At 39.3% G+C, this 21980-nt stretch overlaps 1 protein-coding gene across 1 annotated transcript in view; it reads left to right on the top strand.

The window, feature by feature from the left end:
* Positions 1-1265: 1265 nt before the first annotated feature.
* LOC103609959 (dedicator of cytokinesis protein 8-like) overlaps positions 1266-21980 on the top strand; it is a gene marked incomplete at both ends in the record, with an annotated part of 31675 nt that continues 10960 nt past the window's right edge. Inside the window, 3 exons of the mRNA XM_008594211.1 lie at positions 1266-1368; positions 11810-11985; positions 14619-14690. Of these exons, the coding sequence (XP_008592433.1) occupies positions 1266-1368; positions 11810-11985; positions 14619-14690 (351 nt within the window). The remainder of the gene's footprint in view (positions 1369-11809; positions 11986-14618; positions 14691-21980) is intronic.

Here is a 21980-nt window from a genome sequence, read left to right as displayed (position 1 = left end):
TAGGGTCTAAGAATCTACATTTGTATTAAGTAGCCGATGATTTGATACAAATTGTTCACACTTGGCAAGCTCTACTGCTTCTTAGTGTTAATTGTATATCTCAATTATCTGTCACCTGAATAAAAACATAGAGCTCCTCTGCCCAACCCCTACCACCGATCTGTCACCACCATCTGACTTCCCAGTATGGGTACTGACATTTTAAACAAACCCTAAGTCTCAATCCCAATAAAATTTGTGAAAATGAAGAAGATAATATTTATAAACTATTTGAGTTCCTTAGAAGAAGGGTATCTCAGCTCATTAAAGAAATATTACTTATTGTATTTTAAATTATAATGTTTAAAACTTATATATAGCCTTGTTGGATACACAGCATGTTTCAAATATATGACCTCATTTGAACCTCAGTAATCTCTGTTAGTTTCTAGTTATATTTGGCACTGGTGTTGGTATTGTATGCTTTGGTCTCGTTGTGACTTAAATACACCTTTGTGAACTAGTCTGAGAATCCAACCACCAACATAACGATATAATGACAAAGTGTGTTCTGAGTTCCAAACAAATGAGTGCTCAGAGGTCTACCTGTTTGAAGGTGGCACACTCATGCCTGCAGGTGTGAATAGACAATGGGGACAATTTTCTCTCTCGTGTGTGGTTCCTGGTCACCAGGGGTGTTGGCTGAGACTAGTAATGTCAATATGGGTGATGCAAAGTATCTCTCCACTAGGAGCAGTTTGGAAAAATACAGTCCTTGGGAATTCCAGGTAGCATCTAAGGAGCCTGCAGGGATGGAGAAGTGTTCCTATAACAGTTCTCTGGCATTCTCTGTTATAGCAGGCGGCCGACCAAAAGGGGTCTGCCACTTGAAATCAGAATGGCTGAATCACAATGGCAGCTCTGGGTTTAAAGGACTCTAGTCAGAGACCAGATGACTTAATGGAGAGCCAACTCCTCTGAATGGCTGGGGGGCAGAAGCAACCAAATGTCCTGGATCTTTCACTTGGGCTCAAGCTCTTTCTTCTCCTGCCATCATCCTTCCAGTACTGGGCAGGAGCCGTGACTGCAGGCATCCTGGCCTCCGAGTGTATTATCAGACAAAAATGACAATGGTTACTAACAGACCACTAAGGGTATTCCAGTCACTTCTGCCCATTGCCCCACCCAGATATTGCTTTTATAATATGATATCAAGTATTTCATCTATAATTGTGATGATTTTTAAAAATAATCACTTCATGTAAATTTCTCTATTTTAATCCAAGGTACTCTTCAGCAGAAATAAGGAAACAGTTCACCCTCCCACCAAACCTTGGCCAGTACCAGCGGCAGAGCATAAGTACCTCTGGCTTCCCCTCTCTTCAACTAGTAAGTATGAGTTACTGGTTTGTTTGGCAAATGGTCAAGTGCAGAAGTGCTCGGCCTGTGCATTTGCTTCCTGATCCTCCTTAGATCTTCCTGCTGCCACCTTACATTCTCCAAGCACCAATTCCTAACTCCCTGCCTGCTTTTTGTTTCTGTTATAGGAGGCAGCCAACCAAAAAGGCTCGGCTGCTCAGAATAAGAAAGGCTGGACAACATCCCTCTTTTCCTCTCCAACTAGGGTTTAAAGTGCAGATAGGACCTCCCAGGGCTGTGGTTCTGGCCTCTCTGGATTTAGTGGGCTTCTAGGCTACTCAATTTCACCCAAATTATGGTTCATATGTAGGGGAGAGAGGTTAGCCTGGAAACTTACCACCAATCGTAGCATGCTTTTATTGGAAAAATGTATTTCAATATCTGAAAACCGGGTTGCAACCTTCATTTTGTAAAATCACTTTCTTGGAAGTGTAATGTCCCTACAATACAATCTACCCATTTTAGGTAGACAATTTGATGAATTTGGGCAATTTATAGTCATTCAACTTCTACCCAATCAAGGAATAGAATATTTCCTTCATCCTAAAAAGTCCCCTCCTGCCTTTTTGCAGTCCGTCTCTTCTCCCAGCCCCAACCCAGGTGAGCACTGATGCCTTTCTGTTGTTATAATTTTGCCCTACCTGGAACTTTATATAATTGGAATCATATAGTATGTACCAACCTTCGTTTTTAAAACACACTTCCCTTTTTAAGTTGAAGATTACCTACATTTTTATATTAACACCAATTGTAGGGCGTACAATAATGTGTTAACATTATTTAAGGACTGAAGGCCAGACATGTGCCAAGGGAGCTCACTGTGACTTCAATGAGATGGTGTGTCATACCACAAGTGAGGGCTCACTTCCTTTGTGAGAGGCTCCAGCCTTCCCTGTGCTCACTTCCTCAGCAGCACAGCAGCACTTTCTTGCTCGTTCTGGTGGTTATCTTGAGGAGGTTAGGTTATTTTTTGTTTCTACTTATTACTTCAAAACCACTTCTGCTCTTAGAAATTTTGTAACCTTCCACCCCGTTTCCTGTAGCTGCCATTTTGTCTCCTGTAACAATTTACACGCCGTGTAACTGTGTATCTTTTAAAGGTATGTTTTACTGGAGTGTTTTGTGGTTATTTCAGAAGGATAATTTGTGTGTCGTGTCATGAATGAAATAGTAGTACTAAACAATGCATAGCACCTTTTACTGCAAGAGGAAACTTGCGATGACATTTGGGGGCTTTTGCTAGACTGCACTTTTTATTCGTACTTTTCCTGTCTGTTTCAAAATTGCAGATTACAATGAAAGCATGAGCCCGTGTTTTTGGATATGTTAGGTGAGCTTTAAACCAAGGTAAATTAAACTTGTTTCTTGGTTTAATTTGATGCTGATATATATTTAATCGAAAACCAAATTTTTTAAAAAATTCTGATTCAAGTTGTATTCCAAAATATGCAACATTTAGTTAAAAAGTGACTGGATGCACTTAAATTCGAAGCAAGGTGGGAGGTTTTGGAGCTTTGCTTTTTTAAAATAAGTTAAGACTGCAGCTTTGTGCAGTAGCTGTCTTGGGAAATAGTGTGAACATCACTGTTAAGAGACTTTAAGGAAGTTATCTAACAGGCTTTAACCCCTTCTCTCCACACCAGCTTTTACTTTTAATGCTGCAGCCTTAAATTTTGTCAGGAGAAATCCTTTTTGAATGTAAAATTAGTAAAAAATTGCTTAATGTTTGCAGGTCTTTTTAGGTAATTCTGCGTCCTCGATAGGTTTGAATGAAAGTAAATTTTGATGAATCACTTCATTAGCTAAGTAGTCAAGTTATCATGTGGCTTGGCTACCCATTTTCTAAGAGATGATATCAAGAAAATGGCAAAAATAAGCAACAATTTGGGCCGGCCCGGTGGCGCACTGGATAGTGCGCTGCTTGGGAGGCGCGGCTGGCGCTCCCGGTTGAGAATCATTTAAAGAGCTTACTTACATAGGTAGAAGTATTCCAAACAGGGGAAAGAATATAAAGAGAGGTAATATTTCTTTGGCTGCCCTGTGTGCTCTGAATTGTGGAATATGTGGCAGCCAAAACCACTTGCTAACCCTATGGATATATCCCTATGTAAATATGGTGGCTTCTGTCATAAATCTAATAAATCAAATGAGAGGAAGGGCATGTGTTTGATTTTCTGTTTGTTTGTTTTATTGGGTTTTTTTTAAAACCATAATTGTAAATGTTAGTTGTGATAATTGTGTGTATATACATTTTCAAAGTAGATAAAATATTTTAAAATTTTGCACTTTTGAATATGAAGAGGATCCATCATTTAGAGTTGGTTTTCTGGACATGATGAAAGATTTGCTCTGGGTCTATTAGACACTGTCACCCAAGTCCTTTGTGACCAGGGCCAGAGAGAGGGGCTCTGGCTAGTACATATGCCTGTGCGTAGACTCACCCATTGGCCTTGGCATTCTCTGTTGCCAGCCACCTATGTGGGCAAGAAATTCTACATTCCATGTCTCTGTTAATATGAAACTGTAAAATACTAAAACTATTTTCTGATTATTGAAAGAAGAAAGGGGAGTGAAACATACAAGAGATGAAAGGGATGGGATCTATGCCCTAAGGTAGTGAGAAGGATTTGAGACGTCGTGTACATGGTTAATAACCTTAAGCTTCATTTTTATGGAGGGAAAAATCCTATTTTTGAAAATGAGAGAAGTATTGAAGTAAATTGGGGTGAATCAGCTGAACCATAACAGCTCTGGCTGAAGAAAAGGATGTAAAAAGCCACATCCTGGATATGTACCAAAACACCATGGTTACATGACATGTTTGTATATCTAACATTTATGTTTAAAAAAAAAAAAGTCTCATACCTTAGAAGGTATTCATTTTTTAACATGTATAGGCTTCTACGCATAAAGCAACCTTCTTCTTTTACAGCTAAGGATGACTTAAGTGAGGAATTGTTTAATAAATATGGTCCTCTTTTAGTCTTCTGATTCTACTGTTCTTTTGTACTTCGTCATTCAAGGAGCTGGGCTATTCTTAGGTTTCATTGATTGCACTGGAGGGGACAAGATGGAAAATGAAGATGTTTGTATAGTTTTCATGCAAATTTACAATGGAAGATGAAATGAGACAGTGGCAGGCACTGCGCATGCAGAGCAGGCATTTCATTAGGGTCACTGTACAAAAGGGAATCAAGTCAGCCTTAGTAAAAATAGCCTTGGTTTGATGCCCTGGATGGCATGTCAGCATCTTCGGCTCTGGCTTCAGTGGACCACTGCCATGAGGGGAAGCAGGAAAACGTTGTCTAATCTAGGCCACAAAGTACAGTGAAATCACTGAAGCCAGAAGAACCTTACTGCCTTCAGGGAAAGGGAATAGGGACACCAAAGAGATGCTATTTTAAATTGAGTGGTCTGTGAAGGCCTCTATCTCTGGAAAGGAGATACTCAGCCAGAATTCTGAATGAACTTGACAGATATTCAGAGGAATATCTGTATTCCAGTCAAAAGGGTATTCCAAGTACAAGGTCCCCAAGAGTGTGCAGCATGCTTCAGAAACAGCAAGGAAGCAGAATGTGGCCTGAACGGAGTGGGTAGTAGGAGATGAGATCACAGGGAAAGCAGAGCTGGGTCATAGACCCTGAGGTCTCATATGACCATGAAGGAACATTGGTTCATCCTCTGATTAAAATAGGAAGCCACTGGAAGCATTGAACAAAGGCCAGGTCCAATCTCACTTTTTATAAGGATCGCTTATAGAGTCCTTTTTATAAAGACCACTGTAGCTGCTATGTGGAAAACAGACTGGAATGGGGAGGACAGTTAGGAAGATGTCACAATGACTCAGGAAAGCGATGGCAGTAGAGAAGGTGAGAAGTGTTTGGATTCTGGATATATTTCAGAAGGAAAGTGGATAGGATTTTCTGATGGATTATATGAAGAGTGTAAGAGAAAGAGAAAAATCAACATTGACTTCAAAATTTTTGGCCTAGGAAACTGGTGGAATGGAATTGCCACCGAGGTACAGAGCCTTGGAAGGTATGTGAAGAGCAGATTGGCAGGAAAATTAAGGTTGGTCTTGAATGTGTTATGTTTGCAAGGCCTGTTAGATTACCAAGTGGTGGTGTTGAGGTGTAGTTGGAAAAGTCAGTCTGGATTTTATGGCAGAAGTTGAGGATGCACATATAAATTTGTAATTAAAAAAAAATAGATGGCAGTGGATGAGATGATCTGGGAGTGAATGCAGATTAAGAAGAGATGTTTTAGGACTGAACTCTAGGGCACTGCATAGTAGGAGAAGACCCTAGAAAAGGTGGAATCCAAAATGTAGGGAGACCCAACTGTTCCAGTTTGCCCAGGACTGAGGAGTTTTCCAGTACATGGGACTTTCAGAGACTTGGACTTACTGGGACGATTGTTCGCCCTTCATGGGAAGAAAGCATTTTAAGAGGGAGAGAGTGACCACCTATGTCTAGTGCTGTAGATAAACCAGGACTGAGCAGAGACCATTGAATTTGGCAACATGGCAGTCTTGGGTGACTTTGACAAGGCTTGTCTGTCATGAAGAGCCAAGTAGATGTGAGGACCGCTCTCTGTGGGGGTACAGGTGCACTACCTGAAGACATCATGCCTCTTCCCCAGCACCACCCAGAGTGACATGAAGCCTCCCCAACCCTGTAACAAAGGCTCCAGGTCTTTGTGACTACCTGCATGATTTGGGGCAAGCCATTTAACCTCCCTGTTTTCAATACCCTTATTTGTGAAATATTGTTCTGATTTGCTATTTGAATCAGCTATCAATATGTTATCTGTATACCACACTATGATAAGATCTATGTATTTTAATTTTAAATAGATATGGTTCTGGTGCTGTAAGAATTTTTAATTTCAAAACAAATTGAATCCTAGCCTTTGTCAGGAGAAACAGCCTTTGACATATGTTAGAGGACAGGAAAAAGCTCAAACCTACTTAATTTTAAAAGTGAATATTTGGCTGTGGATAACTTAAGTTTGTAGGATATTTATAATTTGTGGGTGTGTGCATGTGTATGTATTTCTAGTCTACTGACTAGAACTCTGAAAAAAAAAAACACATAACTATGAAGAAAGACTGCATAATCTTTCATAAGAGAAGTGTTGAAAATTGCTTGCGGGCAATGACTATGTTTCCCCAGCCTACTGCCTGATAATGTAGGACTCCAAAGAGTATTTGTTGAATGAATGAAAGTAGGTGTATCAGCCAGAGCACCAGAACCAGTAGGAAGTACATATGCACATACATTAAGGCACTGGTTTACTCACTAGTGGTGGCTGGCTAAGCAAGCCCAAAATCTATAGGGCAGACAGGAAGGAAAGATCAAAAGCAGACTAGAATCCCCCAAGCATTAAGCCAAACCTTGGAGTCTCTGAACTTCAAGAGCACCTCTACCTTCTTAGAAAAGGCTTCCTACTGGTTAATTTAGGCTCACCCAAAGTAATCTCTTTTTTGATTAACTTAAAGTCAACTGATTAGGGACTTTAATTACACTGACGATATCTCTTCACAGCAGCACCTAAATTAGTGTTCAATTGTACAACAGAAGGGTTTGTGTACACTGCAAAACATCTGCAGCCTACCTTCTGTCCTCCAGCTCTTGCAAGGGAAACTCTTGTAGCTCAGTCTGTCTCGAAATATACTAGAAAGGGAATTCTGGGGAATGTAGTTCAGTTTAGCCAAGTTGACACATCATGAAGCCATCACAATAGGTAAAGCCTGGTTTAGGATCATTTGCAGCCTTAGGTATTTTTATTTGTTTTATTTAAAAATTGGGGGGGGGAGTTGTTTGTTTTGATTTTGATTTTTTCTTGTATTATCTTAACAAATGATATACACAGTATGATAATTCATGGTATAAAGGTGATGTTCTTGAGATTGCTTTGGATCATACTATTTAAACTAGTCTTTGGTCTTCACTGACTAGGAGGCCACCTACATCTCAACAGCTGAGAAAACAAAATAGTTTTCATGTTTGGCTTTTAAGCTTCTAAGGCCCCAAATCCTGCCTTGGGCAGATCTTAGAACACCCGTCCACCCTATCCTACCCTATTCCCAAGCTTCATCCCCAATGAAATGCAGTGCCTCTGTAACTCTCTTCCGAATTTGCTTTCTCCTTTGTTCACCACTTAATACATGTGTGTGCTCGTGTGCTTACGGATGTGCTGGTGTGTGTATGTTGATTGCCTCATAGTAAGACCTACTCTTGAGACTTAGACTTCAGATAGCTTAGAGAACAGACTTCTTTTTTGGTTCCTGGTTATTATTTGAATTTGCTTTAGGCACAACTCTTGGAGGCCTAGCTAACAGCAGTTGGAGTCTCCACCCACTTGCCAACAGCAAAACTAGTTTACTAGGGGAAACAAGTTATTAAATGCCAACTTGTGCATAGGCTAGTGCTAGAACCATACTCAACAACTCTATCATTACTGTTTGTGTTTACAGTCTCTTCGGTCCTGGAATATATTCAGACCTCAAGAGTTTATGACCTCCCCATCAATTGAGTATATTGCACTTGGCATATTGCCACACAATCAGGGCTCAAATGATAATAGCCGTGCTCTTTATCAAATCCCCCCTCCCAAGATAGCACTATTTATATGTGAGAAGGTTGCAAATTTCACCATCTCCTGGTTGATGAAAGTGCGGCTTCATGGGCCGGCCCGGTGGCGCACTGGAGAGTGCACCGCTTGGGAGCGCGGCGGCGCTACCGCTGAGGGTTCGGATCCCATGTGGAGACCGGTTCCTGCTCACTGGCTGAGCGCGGTGCGGGCGCAACACTGAGGGTCTGAGGGTTGCGATCCCGTTGCTGGTCCCCGGTATGGGTGTGACACCGAGGGTTGCGATCCCGTTACCGGTCAGTAAAAAAAGACAAAAAGGAAAAAAAAAAAAAAAAAAAAAGAAAGTGCAGCTTCGTGAGAGGAGCTACCCACGCTCTTCTGTGTGATGTGCACTCAAATCCTCAGCAAATAATTGCCAGGTGAGAGAGTCGCCATCCTTTTCTCCCTGGACAGTCCATCTTGTAGCAGGTGCTGCTATCAGACAGGTTTTTTCATCATTGTGGTTTGTATTTCAGAGACATGACAAGTATTCTACTTTGGCTGGAAGTGAATTTTTTTCTCTGGTAATTGTACACAAACGTCGTTTCTCCACAAGACTTCTTAAGTTACTAGTGCTTGTGCCACCTTCCTTCAAACTGTGCTTCAATTTAATTTTTTTTCTTTTTTTGTCCTTTTTGTGACTGGTAAGGGGACCGCAACCCTTGGTTTGGTGTCGCCTGCACCGCGCTCAGCCAGTGAGTGCACCAGCCATCCCTATATAGGATCCGAACCCCCGGCGGGAGGTAATAATAATTTTAAGTGTATATTTCCAGCACCTCTGCTTGAGTGATTACTATACTTCATAGTAAATTTACATTTTTTATTACTTTTATTTTTTTTTAATTTATTTACTGTTATTACTTTGAGCAGCCAATCTCATGAGAAGTTCAGAGCTGAATTTGTAGGTAATGATAAATGTATTTTTTGACTTGTTTCCAAACACACTTATTATGCCTTGTGTTTTAATTATTTCATAAAATACAGATTCCTTGAAAGGCCTGCAAGAGAAAACAATCAAAAGTATAGTGTTTAACAATATGAGCCTACCTAGGTTTGAATTCCATTATGGGCTACTTCCTAGCTTCGTAATCATGGCATATTATTAAATCTCTAGCCTTCAACTTTATTATCTGTAAAATGGGGATACAGGTTAAACATCCCTAATCAAAAAATCAAAAATCCGAAATGCTCCAAATCTGAAATTTTTTGAGTATCTACATGACGCCACAAATGGAAAATTCCATACCTGACCTCACATGACTGGTCACAGTCAAAACTCAGTCAAAACTTTGTTTCATGAACAAAATTATTTAAAATGTTGTATAAAATTACCTTCAGGCTATGTGTATAAGGGGTATATGAAACATAAATGAATTTTGTGTTTAGACTTAGGTTCCATCCCAATAAAATGACACATATTACAAAATCCAAAAATACAAAATCTGAAACACTTCTGGTCCCAAACATTTCAGATAAGGGATATTCAGCCTGTAATGCATACCTCATAGGGTACTAATTAGGATTAAAGGAGATAATGTGTATAATGACCTAGTGCAATTATTGAGCTCAGAGTATGTGCTCAATAATGATTAGTTCAATGAGTATAAACTTTACAATAATAAGGTTGGGGATGCAAGAAATTCAGTTTTCTTCATTTCCTATAGAAGGCATTTCAAGGCCTGATGCTAAACTCTCTATTCCATGTGATGGTTGGGCAAGGGCAGAGGAGAGGGAACATCTACTTTCTCTTTTGAGGTTGGTCTTATGTAGGTGTCTGTGGTAGATTTATTTGTTCTCTGCACAGATGACACCTGTATTCCCTCTGGCAGAGTTCAACAGCATCCTTTTGTGAACTCAGTCCCCACCTGGCTCCTGCGTAGGCTGAGCTCGGCCCCTTTAGCCCCTGCTGGCCCCTGTTGCTTCTTTTTTTTTCGTCTTTTTTCGTGACTGGTAAGGGGATCGCAACCCTTGGTGTGGTGTCGCCCACACCGCGCTCAGCCAGTGAGCGCACCGGCCATTCCTATATAGGATCCGAACCCGCGGCAGGAGCGTCGCTGCGCTCCCAGCGCCGCACTCTCCCGAGTGCGCCACGGGGTCGGCCCCATTTTTTTTTAAATTGTTATTAGCATATTCATTATTTCAGATCATGATTTTTCTTTATGCCCTTTACCTGACCTGTCCCTCTTCAAACCCCCTCCCTCCCTCCAACCCCATCTCCAGTAACCTTAGGTTTGTTCTCTCCTTCTGAAAGTTCAATGAATTGTTGTGGTCTTTTCTTTTGAGAGGCACCCTCGTAAGGACTGTGGTCCTTTCCTCCATTGACCTCCAGATCCCTAGTCAGAACCAAGGGAAGACTAAAGGAGTGATCTGTCCTGTCACTTTCTCTTCTGTCCCCTTTTATCTGCCATCCACCTTCAAGAATCTCAGACAGGAAGTAAGGTGTGTTCTGCCCAATTCCCCAATTCATTCTGACTCCCCAACACACGTCATTCATGTGTCCACCACCACCAGGGACAGCAAGGGTGGGGAGGGGACAAGACAAGCCACATTTACATCCTCTAATCTTACTTCCTTTTTGTCTCTTCGGTGACACTTTGTTTCTCCTCTCCAACCTGAAGCCTTTACTGGTGTTTGGTTTCAAGGGGATGAAAAACCGGTTTTGTCAGCACTTCCTTGGGATATGTTCTTGTCCCACATTCAGACAGGACAAGTCCAGAATCCGGGGTGTTTGTTTTGTTGGAATATTGGGGGGTAGAGTAGAGGAAAACAGTGCCTCCTTGGGCTGGTGACTCCAGATAGTCCATCATAAACAAACACTCCATAGAGCTGCTATTATTTTTATTACACAAAATCTACTTGATCCAAGGGATTCTTTTATTTCCTAAGGCAGTGGTTCCCTAAGTCTTTGGATTTCACAGAAAAAAAAAATTGTTTAATAGGGAACTGGTGAAGGATTGCCAAGTTTTAATTTTATTGACTAAAGAAAAATGTTTTTTTTAAATACCCCTCTATTTCTATCATTTATTTTATTGCCTCCCTCTTCCACTGGGTGGATAAAATTGAAGCACAAAGAACAGTTCTTTGAATGTGAGCTAATGTGGCCATATGAAAACTCAGCAGCTTTGTGCATTTGCTCATATAGCTGCAGTCCAATGAAAACTTCTTCCAGACCAGCTCCAGTCAGCCAGTGGCGTTTGGAAATCACTGCGTTGGAGTGTTTCAGCCATGGAGTCTGGTTCACTGTCGCCTGTGATTATGTATGAAGCGCTTTCAGGAAGCAACATATAGGATAACTCGGGCCAAAGGAAACACTGTGCCTAAATACTCAGCCAGAGAGGGTTGGGTTTGCCCAAATTTCTGGAAAATTGCCTCCATTCACCAGTTCCCTTGTACTTAGGTAAACAATCGTGGCCTCAGAGAGCGTTTGCAGGAGAAATTATAAAAATTCAGCAAAGCCTTGTGATCTCATTTTGGATCTCCTCAGGATTCCTCATCAAGATGCAATTAAGCAGAGAAAAATTCTGCCTTGGGGTGTGATTTTAATTACTCATCACGTTATGACTTGACTTTCCGTGCTGCGTTTCTTTTCCTTTCCATATCCCGGCTTCTGTGTTTGACAGCTCCTCCAAAGAGTCACTTTGTTTTATGCTGAGTGAAGCACTTGCTAAGTCGAAAGGGAAGGCAAGGCAGGCATCTGCTGTTACCTTAGGCCTTTACCAGGAAGCCCGTGTGGGAAACTTTTTTTTTTGTTTTGTTTTGCTTTTCCCCACCCCTCCAGCCTCAGTTTTATGACCCTGTGGAACCAGTGGACTTTGAAGGACTTCTCATGACACACCTGAACAGCCTGGATGTGGAGCTGGCACAGGAGCTGGGAGACTTCACCGATGACGACTTGGACGTGGTGTTCACGCCAAAGGAATGTAGGACTTTGCAGCCCTCTTTGCCGGAGGAAGGGTAAATCGTTTTCTTAAAATGTAGATGGGGTTGTGACTGTCGTGGCTGTTATTGGTGAACGGGGAGATGCCCTAATTCTGATCTTTAAAAAAAAATAAACAAAATTACTCAGTCCATTAAGATGTGACGAACCACTGTCTGGTACTGTCACCTTGGTTTGGCCAGAGGCTTTGAAAAGCCATGTGAGACTAAGCCAGTTCAAGGGGTGTTATAGGGTAAGATGGAATGTTCAAGAAGAGGTTAAAGTGCAGGCTCTGGAGCCAGACTGCCTGGTACTAGCTCAGTGACCTTGGGTGAGTCACATGACCTCACAAAGCCTCAGTTTTTTCATTTGTAAAAATGTCAAGATTTTCATAATAATCATTGAGAAGCATTTTAATTATTTCCATATAAGAGTCTAGATCAGTTTAGAAACATAAGTTCAACCCACATCTATTGAGCATCTACTATGTGCTGGATACTGGGATAAAAAGTCTCTTCCCTTAAAGAAAGTTTTGTCAAGTGGAAAAATAATGGGGAAGCTCGGTGGAGTGAACATGTATGTAGATAGCTTCTCAGGGCGTGAGTTTCTACAGTGGGTTGGTCTCTGTGTTTATAGGCATTAGCTCTTGATATCAGACTAACTGTGGAATTGTATTTAAACGGAACTCCTGTTATCTGATAGTGTAAAAATCAATGTCTCTTTGGAGGTTTAGGATGAACTTTTATTTGCACTCATTTTAAAGTCAAAATTAAGATTCACATGCTCCTGGACATTTTCAACCTTCTTATCTTTCCCAAACAGTCCCAGAAAAAAGATCATGAAACACAGCCCCTACCGTCATTACTTTGAGATATGCTAGTTCTATTTTGGATTTTATTTTATCATGGTTTAGGGACCCTAGATGACAGTGATGATGTGACATTATTATGACCCTTTGCTCTCCTGTTCAGAGAGTTCTCACTCACACAGGAGAGCTGACTATATGTGCAGCTCTAATGTTTTGACAATAATCATTTCCCAAATAACAAAAACACTGGGAAACATTTTTTCCTGTCACCAGTCCATTTATTCAGGTGTGACTTTAATACAGGTAATACCTATTATTTTCACCTTTGGTAGAAAATCATTTAATTTTATTTCATTGTGTGAAATATATGATTGATTAATTGCCTTTAAATATGGCCAGAATCTTGGAAAAATCTGTTTAAAATACTACAGTAAATATAAAGGATGGAAGATATTTTTTAATTTAAAAAAATAGAAGCGTCGATATTTGAGTATATTATTTTCTTGTCACCAGAATTTATAGCTAACACATTATCTGTCTGATGAGTTTAAAACAACCTCTACTATTTTCATGGTTGCCAAAAAGTCTTCTGTATAGTTAAGGCAGGGGAAGGTGTCATGGTCATCATCAGAGGAAACTGTAGTTGACTCCCAGTGAACACCTCGTGCTTAGCCCAGAACTGTATGTTAAACTTGACAGCATAGTGGTTACAAGTGTGGACTCCACAGGTGAGCTGCTGGGTCCAAGTCCCTGCTCTACCACTTGCTGTGTGACTTGGAGCAAGATCCTTAGCATCTCATTCTTCTGCAAAATGAGAATAATAGTAGTACCTGCCCTAGGGGGCAGATTGAGGATTAACTGAATTAATATACGTAAAGTGATTACATCAGTGCCTAGTGCATAGTAAATGGTACATAAATGTGAATTATTACATATAGGTCTTTTTATGTGCCAGACACTTTTCTAAGTGCATTGTACACTAACTTATTTGATTTTCATGACAACTCTCTAAAGGAGGCACTCTTTCTATTAATATCACCACATTAAGGTGAGGAAACTGAGGCACAGAAGGGTTGAGTTACTGGCCCAAGGTCATATAAGACATGAAGCTGGGATTTGGGCAGCCAGGGCCCAGAGACCATATGTCCACTCCAATATTTCACCTAATGCTAACAGCAAGTCCACAGGTGGGTACCGTTCTTATCCCCTTTATACAAACAAGAAAATTAAGACTTGGAGCATTTAGACCTATTTATCTCTAGTACTAACACATTTGCAACAACAGCAAAAAGCTTTGCTGCTATCATTATTTCTGATTTCAAGACTCTGAAACACTTAAAGAGCATCTCTCATGGCACACTCCTAAGCAGGTATGACAGGAACCCCCAAATTCAGGATCACCGACTGAAGCCAGTGCCTGCCAATTCATCAAAGCATAAGACAACTGTTCTTTTTCTTGGCTTTCAAAAAAGAGAGTGTGCATGTCTTAACAAGGTTACACATGAGCAAAAAATGTGTCCAAATTACCCGTTAGAGAAAGGTATCTATGCTTATTTTTCTTGTTTGTATTTTACGACAGCTAGTTCTACCTGTCTTGTGTCGGGATGCCTTCAGGGATAGGTACAGCTTAACATGATTCTCTATAATAAAGAAAACCCACAAAGCATAAAACGCCAAGTTTCCTCATCAGAGTAAAAATGTTATTGCTCAGAAATACTTCAGACACTTGAACGGGCAAGAATACCCTTAGTATTCTCATTGATATGGATTTGAAATCATGTCACACTCCTTGGTTGTAAGGGATTGTTTTGTTGTTTGTTACCCAGTAATGACATATTTTCATTTCATTTTCCACCTTATTAGGGTTGAACTGGACCCCCATGTCAGGGACTGTGTTCAGACCTATATTCGGGAGTGGCTAATCGTGAACCGGAAGTAAGTTGACCTTTTTCCCCTTCTTTATGTATAAATATTAATTTTATATTGTAAGCTTTATATTTTTTCAATTAATAAACTTTTTTCAAGCAGTTTTAGATTTATAGAAAAATTGAGCAGAAAATACTGGGAGCTCTCTCTTCCACACACACAGCTTCCCTCATTATTAACATCTTGCACGGTGGGGTACACTTGTAACAATTAAGGAGTCAATATTGATACACTATTATTAACTACAGTTCATAGTTTACATTAGTAGTCATTTTTCATGTTGTTATTCTGAGGGTTTTGACAAATGTATAATGACATGTATCTGCCATTAAAGTACCATACAGAATAGTCTCATTGTCCTAAAAATCCCCTGTGCTCCACCTATTTAATCTGTCACTTCCTCTCCGGCAACCACTTATCTTTTTTATTGTCGCCATAATTTCACCTTGGTTCTCCAACGTCTTTTGGTGTCTTGATAGTCCATTTCTTTTTATTGCTGAATAATCTTCCATTGTATAGACGTACCATAGTTTGTTTATCCATTTACTTATTAACGAAAAAAGTTACACTTTAAACATAAAGAACAGAGCCTTGTTATTTTCATGCTGATGAATTCCTGGGGGAAAAAAATAAATGAATCGAAACTTGGCCTCAAATTCAAAAACGTCTTTAATGTGACCAAGAAATAAATTACTTGCTAGCCTTGTAGTCAAAAAGGAAGGAACCCTTCCTCTCCTGGGTTAATCAAACTTTCTGTGATATTGTTCTGAGCTTTTTATCCCATGCCACTGACCTGGACAGCACTCTCTTATGAGAAACATTCCTACATGCTGAAATTCTCAACCTGTGTGTGTACGCATTGCGGGGTGGGATGGGGACTGTCTGCAAACTGGGACAGATGCTACTAGAGACACATTGGAGAACCTTTGAGAAGACATAAGTCGTTTGAAATTCTGAATGTCTCACCTCTCCTATACCCCATGAAGAATTACTGTCCTTTGGGATAAACGATGAAAGACTTTGGGGATTGGGTTTTATCCAGCTCCTGGAAATGTGCCATTGAATTTGTGCTGATCTATCCTGGAGTCATTTCAATATGCATACTACTTTCAATAGCTGAGAAAGAGAAAGCATCACTTATAAAAAGTAATTAAGAGACAGTTAGATGCTAATCTATCATCCATTCTAATATGACTGGAAAGTGAAGTTTGCCGTGTAGTCAAATGCTTTGCTGGTAATAAATAAAAGTTTCAGAACAAGTTGTTCTCAAGCTTTTAAACTTTATAATTAGAGGTACTTTCCGGATAGTAATAGTCTAAAACAATCTGAGAAGGAACGATAAATAGGAAGGTCCATTTTACTGCATTTGGTTTACAGATTTATTTTCTATTTGGGATGCTATAATTTTTTGTTCCTCGTTGCAATGCAAGATCCTTGGAATATTCTTTTTTCTCTATCTTGCATAAACTTAAAAGAAAAAAAAGGACTATTTAGAATACTCATTGCAGAAATTTTAGGAATTAGAGGGAAACAAAACAAAAATCATTCAATTTCACTAATAGATAGATAGCCACCATAAATATTTGATGTGTACCCTTTGAATTGTGTTTCTTGGCATATGATTATATAAAAAATAAATCAGCATATAATACTATTTTGTAACTTACATTCTCAATTTTCACAGTGAGTGGTGATTATCTCTCTTGGCTATTAGATATTCTTCCTCAACACAATTATTAATGATTGTATTTGTTTATACCAAAATTCATTTAACCAATTTTAATATTTAGATGATTCCCTGTTTTTCAGTGTTATACCTGAAATGCAACTATGTCATTCTCACTCACACATTGTGCACATTTACGATTTTTGTCCTCTGGAATAAATTCCTACAAGAAGAATTTCTGTGTCTAAGGGTATGCATAAATTTAAGGATTTGGGAATAATGGGTCAAAGATTATTAATAATACATGCATGAATCCTCTAGAATATTGAATGTTATCACTTATTAACATTTCCAATTTTATTTGTAAAAAGGTTGCCCTTTGTTTGCACTTTCTTTGATTATTAGATTGGGCATCGTTTCCCCATATGTTTGTTGGCCATTTGTAATTTTGGTTCTCTGCATATTCATGAAATTTGTGCATCTCTATTAATGTATTTGCTGGTCTTGTTTATTTTTAGGAACACTTTCATTTGTTAAAGATATTAACCCTTGGTATATCATATATTATAAATTCTTTACCCAGCATGCCCTTTGTCTTTTAAAATTGTAATTTTTAACATTCAGAATTATTTATGTAATTAAATCTATTTTGATATTTTCCATATGATTTCTACTTTTGATGTCATGCTTAAAATTCAATTCGCAAAGCTAATATTTCCTAGGAGTTTTGAATTAAAGTATTAATCCAGACCATTAGCCACTTGCTGGTTGCTTCTGTTCCCTTATGCATGTCCATTTTTTTATCCTTTGTAAAAATAATTATTATTCATATATTTATTCTATGCAAGTTTTCACATCTTTTTTTAATGAAACAAAGCAGTATCAGTTTTAACATTATACTTGACAACATACTAGGGATGGGGGCTGCGATTGGCCCAGTTCTCTGCACACTTGTGTAATGGACCAGTTCCCTTCCCAGAAATCAGCTAGTAGGGAGCTCAAAGGGTGCAACTTGGAAATCCACTGTCGGTTTCTGTGTTTTCTTTAGGGAGTATCTTTTTCTACACCTTTGTCTCATTCTCTGGTACTAATACTCAAATGTGAAAACTGCAATTCCTAGCACACACTCCTCCTAGGGATCGTTCTGTCTCTATGTGTATCTATAATATTTTACTTGAGGAGAGAATCCAATGCTCTATTCCAGACACCCTTCATCTCCCAACCCCACATACATTTTCAGCTCACTTGTTTTCTGGGTTGTTTCTATATTGTTGCAGAATGATGGTAGAAAAAGCAGGGAAAGGAGAAGGTAATAATTTATCTGATTACAGTCAGGTGGAACCTGTGAGTGCCTTCATAGGTAGGCCACTGCAGTAATTCAGATTTCTGGCTAGTATAGACACTGGCTTTTCTAGTATAGACACTGGATTAACTTCAGGACTAGCAGGAAGGAAAGTATAAAGCACCTTCTTATTTTATTCAGTGAGTTCTCCTTTGGAGAGACAAAGTATGGTACCTCTTTCTTTTTCCAGTTTCAACTAATCCACAGAGATTCTGTTAGTTTGGATGAGTGTCCATTTTTTCTTTGTCTTCGTAGGTGTTTTACTAGGAAGTTGGGGGAGGATGCAATAGTTCTTACCGGCCAGTTGTTAATTAGTGATGGATTATTTAGCTCTCCTTTGAAGCTGTTATTTTATGTGCCAAATAATGTATGCTTGTTTTGAAAAAAGTCAAATAATATGGCAGCGCATTCTATACAAAGCAGGTCTCATGCTCTCTGCTCGCCTGCTTTCTGCCCCTCCCTTCAACTCGCTCTTCACTGTATAAAGGTCAGCTGTGTAGCCTTCCAGATCTTCTTATCACACCCTCACAATGGGTATATGGCTGTTTATATTTTTACATAAATATATGTGTATTTATATATGTAAATTTAAATACATATATATTTAAATATTACAGATATACATAATATTTTTTACATAATATCTTTGACATGTTTCTTTGTCAGAGATCTATCCTGTTCTTTTGAAATGCTGCCTAGTATTCTGATGGTGAGAAGAAGGTATCACAAGTGATTGACTCTTCTCTACTGATGTCTCCATTATTCACAATTACAAATAATACCACACACATGTGAATATATCTGAAGGTAGAAATGGAACCGGTACACATAACACATTTGATAAGCACTGCCAAATTCTCCAGAAAACTTGTCTAATTCACTTTCTTACCACCCGCACATGAAACTACCCTTTCCTTCCATATCGTTGCCAATGCTGGATATTATTACTCAATAATATTAATTTTAATTAAATGTATTTAAGTTATTAATAAACATTTTAATCAAAATAAAATTTAAATTCCTCCAATCATATTCTAGCTTCATTTTAATCTGGAAGCTATTATACCTACTTTCTGAATATGGTTTTCTGTCACTGAGTTTTCTTCCCTTATGTATTCTAAAATCCTATTTAAACATACAGTTAAGCATACAATCTGAAGTCTTACTCCCAGGTATTTACCTGAATGAAATGAAAACATATAATCACATAAAAACCCATATGCAAATCTTTATAGCAGTTTTATCTGTAATTGCCAAAAACTAGAAGCAACGCAATTGTACTCAACTGGGTAATGAATAAATAAACTCTGGTAAATCGGTGCAATGGAATACTACTCAGCAATAAAATGGAACGAACACCGATAGATGCAACAACAAGGATGAATCTCAGATGTATTGTACTAAGTAAAAGAAGCCAGACAAAAAAGACAACTGCATGATTCTATTTACATGACATTTTGGAAAAGGCAAAGCTACAGGGATAGAAAACAGGTCAGCAGTTTCCAGGGTCTGGGGTTGGGAAAGGGCATGGAAAAATTTGGGGAGAATGCTGGAACCATCCTATACTACACCTTGATTGTGGTGGTGGTTACACAACTATATGCATTTGTCAAAACTCACAGAACTTTACTCTAAAAAGGATGAATTATAATTGTACCTCAAAAGCAATGGATAGAAATGCAAGATAGTGCCTGGCATTAAGTGATTACTCACAAAATTTAAGGTCAATAGATTTTGCTATGGCTTATTATACTATTTTGTAGAAGGGTGGTTTCACTGGAGCAGAAGTAAATGGATTCAAATCCTGACTCCACCATTTACTAGTTGTGTAATCCAAGGCAAATTAATTTATTTCTTTGTGCCTCAACTTCCTCATCAGGAAAACAGAAATTAGAATATTATCTACCTCACACATTTTGTAGTATGCAATAAAAATTAAAATATATAAAAGTACTTAGAAGATTTCTTGGCATATGGTATGAATTCAATAAATACTAGCAACTATTTATGATATTATTAAATAATATGACAGAATATGGCTCAATTGTACTGCCCAATTGATAAGTAGTTTAAATTAAATCAATTAGTAAGATATATGCAAAGGGAAAAAAACAAGGGGACAACTCAATGTTGTCAAAGATTTCTTTTAATTTAATGATCCAAGGTAGATTTCACAGTATGGACACTATTATTTATATATTTAGGGAACAAAGATAAGATGTAGACAGTCACAAGACTTACATTTTAGGGGTTTTCTAGTTCCAAGGTAGATTTCACAGTATGGACACTATTATTTATATATTTAGGGAACAAAGATAAGATGTAAACAGTCACAAGACTTACATTTTAGGGGTTTTCTAGTTCAAATGACCCAAAATATTCCTTCCAAGTGAAATAAGATCTTGTTAAGATCATATGGGCATATAGTAGTAATTCAATAAATATTAGCTATTATTTATGGTATTTATTAAATAGTAAATATCAGAAAAAGCACTGGCATTATCATGTCAAAGGAATGAACAAAAAATTCTCTCAACTGTGGTTACTAGAGGTGGGAAATGGGAGGGGGGATAATGAGAGGTTGGTTAATGGGCACCAAATTACAACTAGCCAGGAAAAATAAGTTCTATTGGTGTACAGTCAAGCCAAGCATCTATAATTAACAATAATTTACTGCATGTTATCAAACAACTAGAAGAGAGATCAAATGTTCATGTCACAAAGAAAGAATGAAGAATATGCTAATTACCCTGATTAGATCATCACACGTTATATAAATGTATTGAAGTATAACTCTGGGTAGTGCACACTTCCATGCACATGGCTACGAGCCCAGCTCAGTGGGAGGAAAAGGAGGTGAGAGCTCCAAATCCTGCCAATGGGGCCCGAGCTGGAGGATTAGATGAGCCATTTGGAAGGCTAAATGTCTACAGCATGCCCCATTTAAACCAGGGTGTCTAGGACTTCCAGTCAAGATGGCAGAATAGACTGTCCCCAGCATCACCCTGCCCCACAATTAACCAATTTACAACTATTAAAAAGCAGCAACTGCCAAACTGGGGCCACTAGACCTCAGGGGAAGAGGACAAGAGACTTACGGAGTCCATGAAAGGCAGGAGAAGACACGAGGAAAGAAAGAAAGGTCTGCCCCAACCATTTGGAGTCCCAGCCACTTCGAGGCTGGCCTTGGTGAGCGCACAGAGCAAGAGCTGTCAAAAGCCGCAGCTGTGCCTTTCATATGAAGTTGATTGGAGGCAGCAGGGGAGAGGAGGGCTTTGGTGGTTCCCAGGCCAGCAAGACCACTCACAGGGTTTCTGTGGACTCACATAGGAGCAGGGGGCCACAGACAACTGGAAAAAGGAGCCACTCAGAGGCCAGTGAGTCATCATAAGGGACTGGTGCATGGCCCATCCCATGGGAGGTGTTTGGAGTGCAGGGGGTGGGGAAGACAGGCACACCAGGGAGAACATTGGAACACAGCAAGGACAGCTGATCTGCCCTCCAGTCAGCAGAGGACCACTCAATGGAGACTGGTCAGGAATATAGAATTGCATGGGATGCAGTTTGCTGAAAAGACTCGGGCCCAGACCAGTTTCCAAGTGTACCAGACCTCATAAGACCCAGAAGTGCTTACAAGGTCAACAATTAAAACCTGAGGTACATGAGAGCCTTCCCCAGGGAATCAGCAGCAAAGCAGCAATTTAGCTCAACCACAGGGCTCAAGTGCTAGTTCACACAGGAAGCCCCCCCATTTTAGAAGTAACCAGAGGACAACAAATTAGTTCCAGTGCAGAGTTGAAGTGGTAGGAATAGCAAATAATTCAACACAGAACATAAAGAAAAAACAAAAAACCCACAGATCAGAGACTAAGTTCTGATATTAACCAGTAAAGGTCTAACACCACCTGCTCCCAAGCCAAGGCAGTGGGGGGCCGAGGGCCTCAGCTACACCCCCTGACATCCGCATCCAGCCCAGTGATGACCAAGCCACCACCAGAAAGCCCTTTGTGGTCCCCTGCTGGGATGAGGGGGGTGCCACGGGTCTAGACCACGCTCCCTCCCTCCTCCTCCTACCTTATCCCCTTCTCCTTTCCCCTCTTCTCTTCCCCCCCAACTACTCCACAACAACATTTTAGAATGTAAAAAAATAATAATAAATAATTTTTTTTTAAAAAGAAATATAACTCTGTACCCCATAAATATGTACAATCATTATCTCTCAAAAGAAATTTTTTTTTAAAAGAAAGAAGGTATAAAGGTAAAGATGGGCACAGTTAAGTTATTAATTAGG

This window comes from Galeopterus variegatus, unplaced genomic scaffold (assembly GCF_000696425.1).
Source record: "Galeopterus variegatus unplaced genomic scaffold, G_variegatus-3.0.2 Scaffold10360, whole genome shotgun sequence".
Classification (NCBI taxonomy): domain Eukaryota; kingdom Metazoa; phylum Chordata; class Mammalia; order Dermoptera; family Cynocephalidae; genus Galeopterus; species Galeopterus variegatus.
Note: the sequence above shows the minus strand (reverse complement) of the source record. Positions and strands in the feature narration are given on the sequence as shown.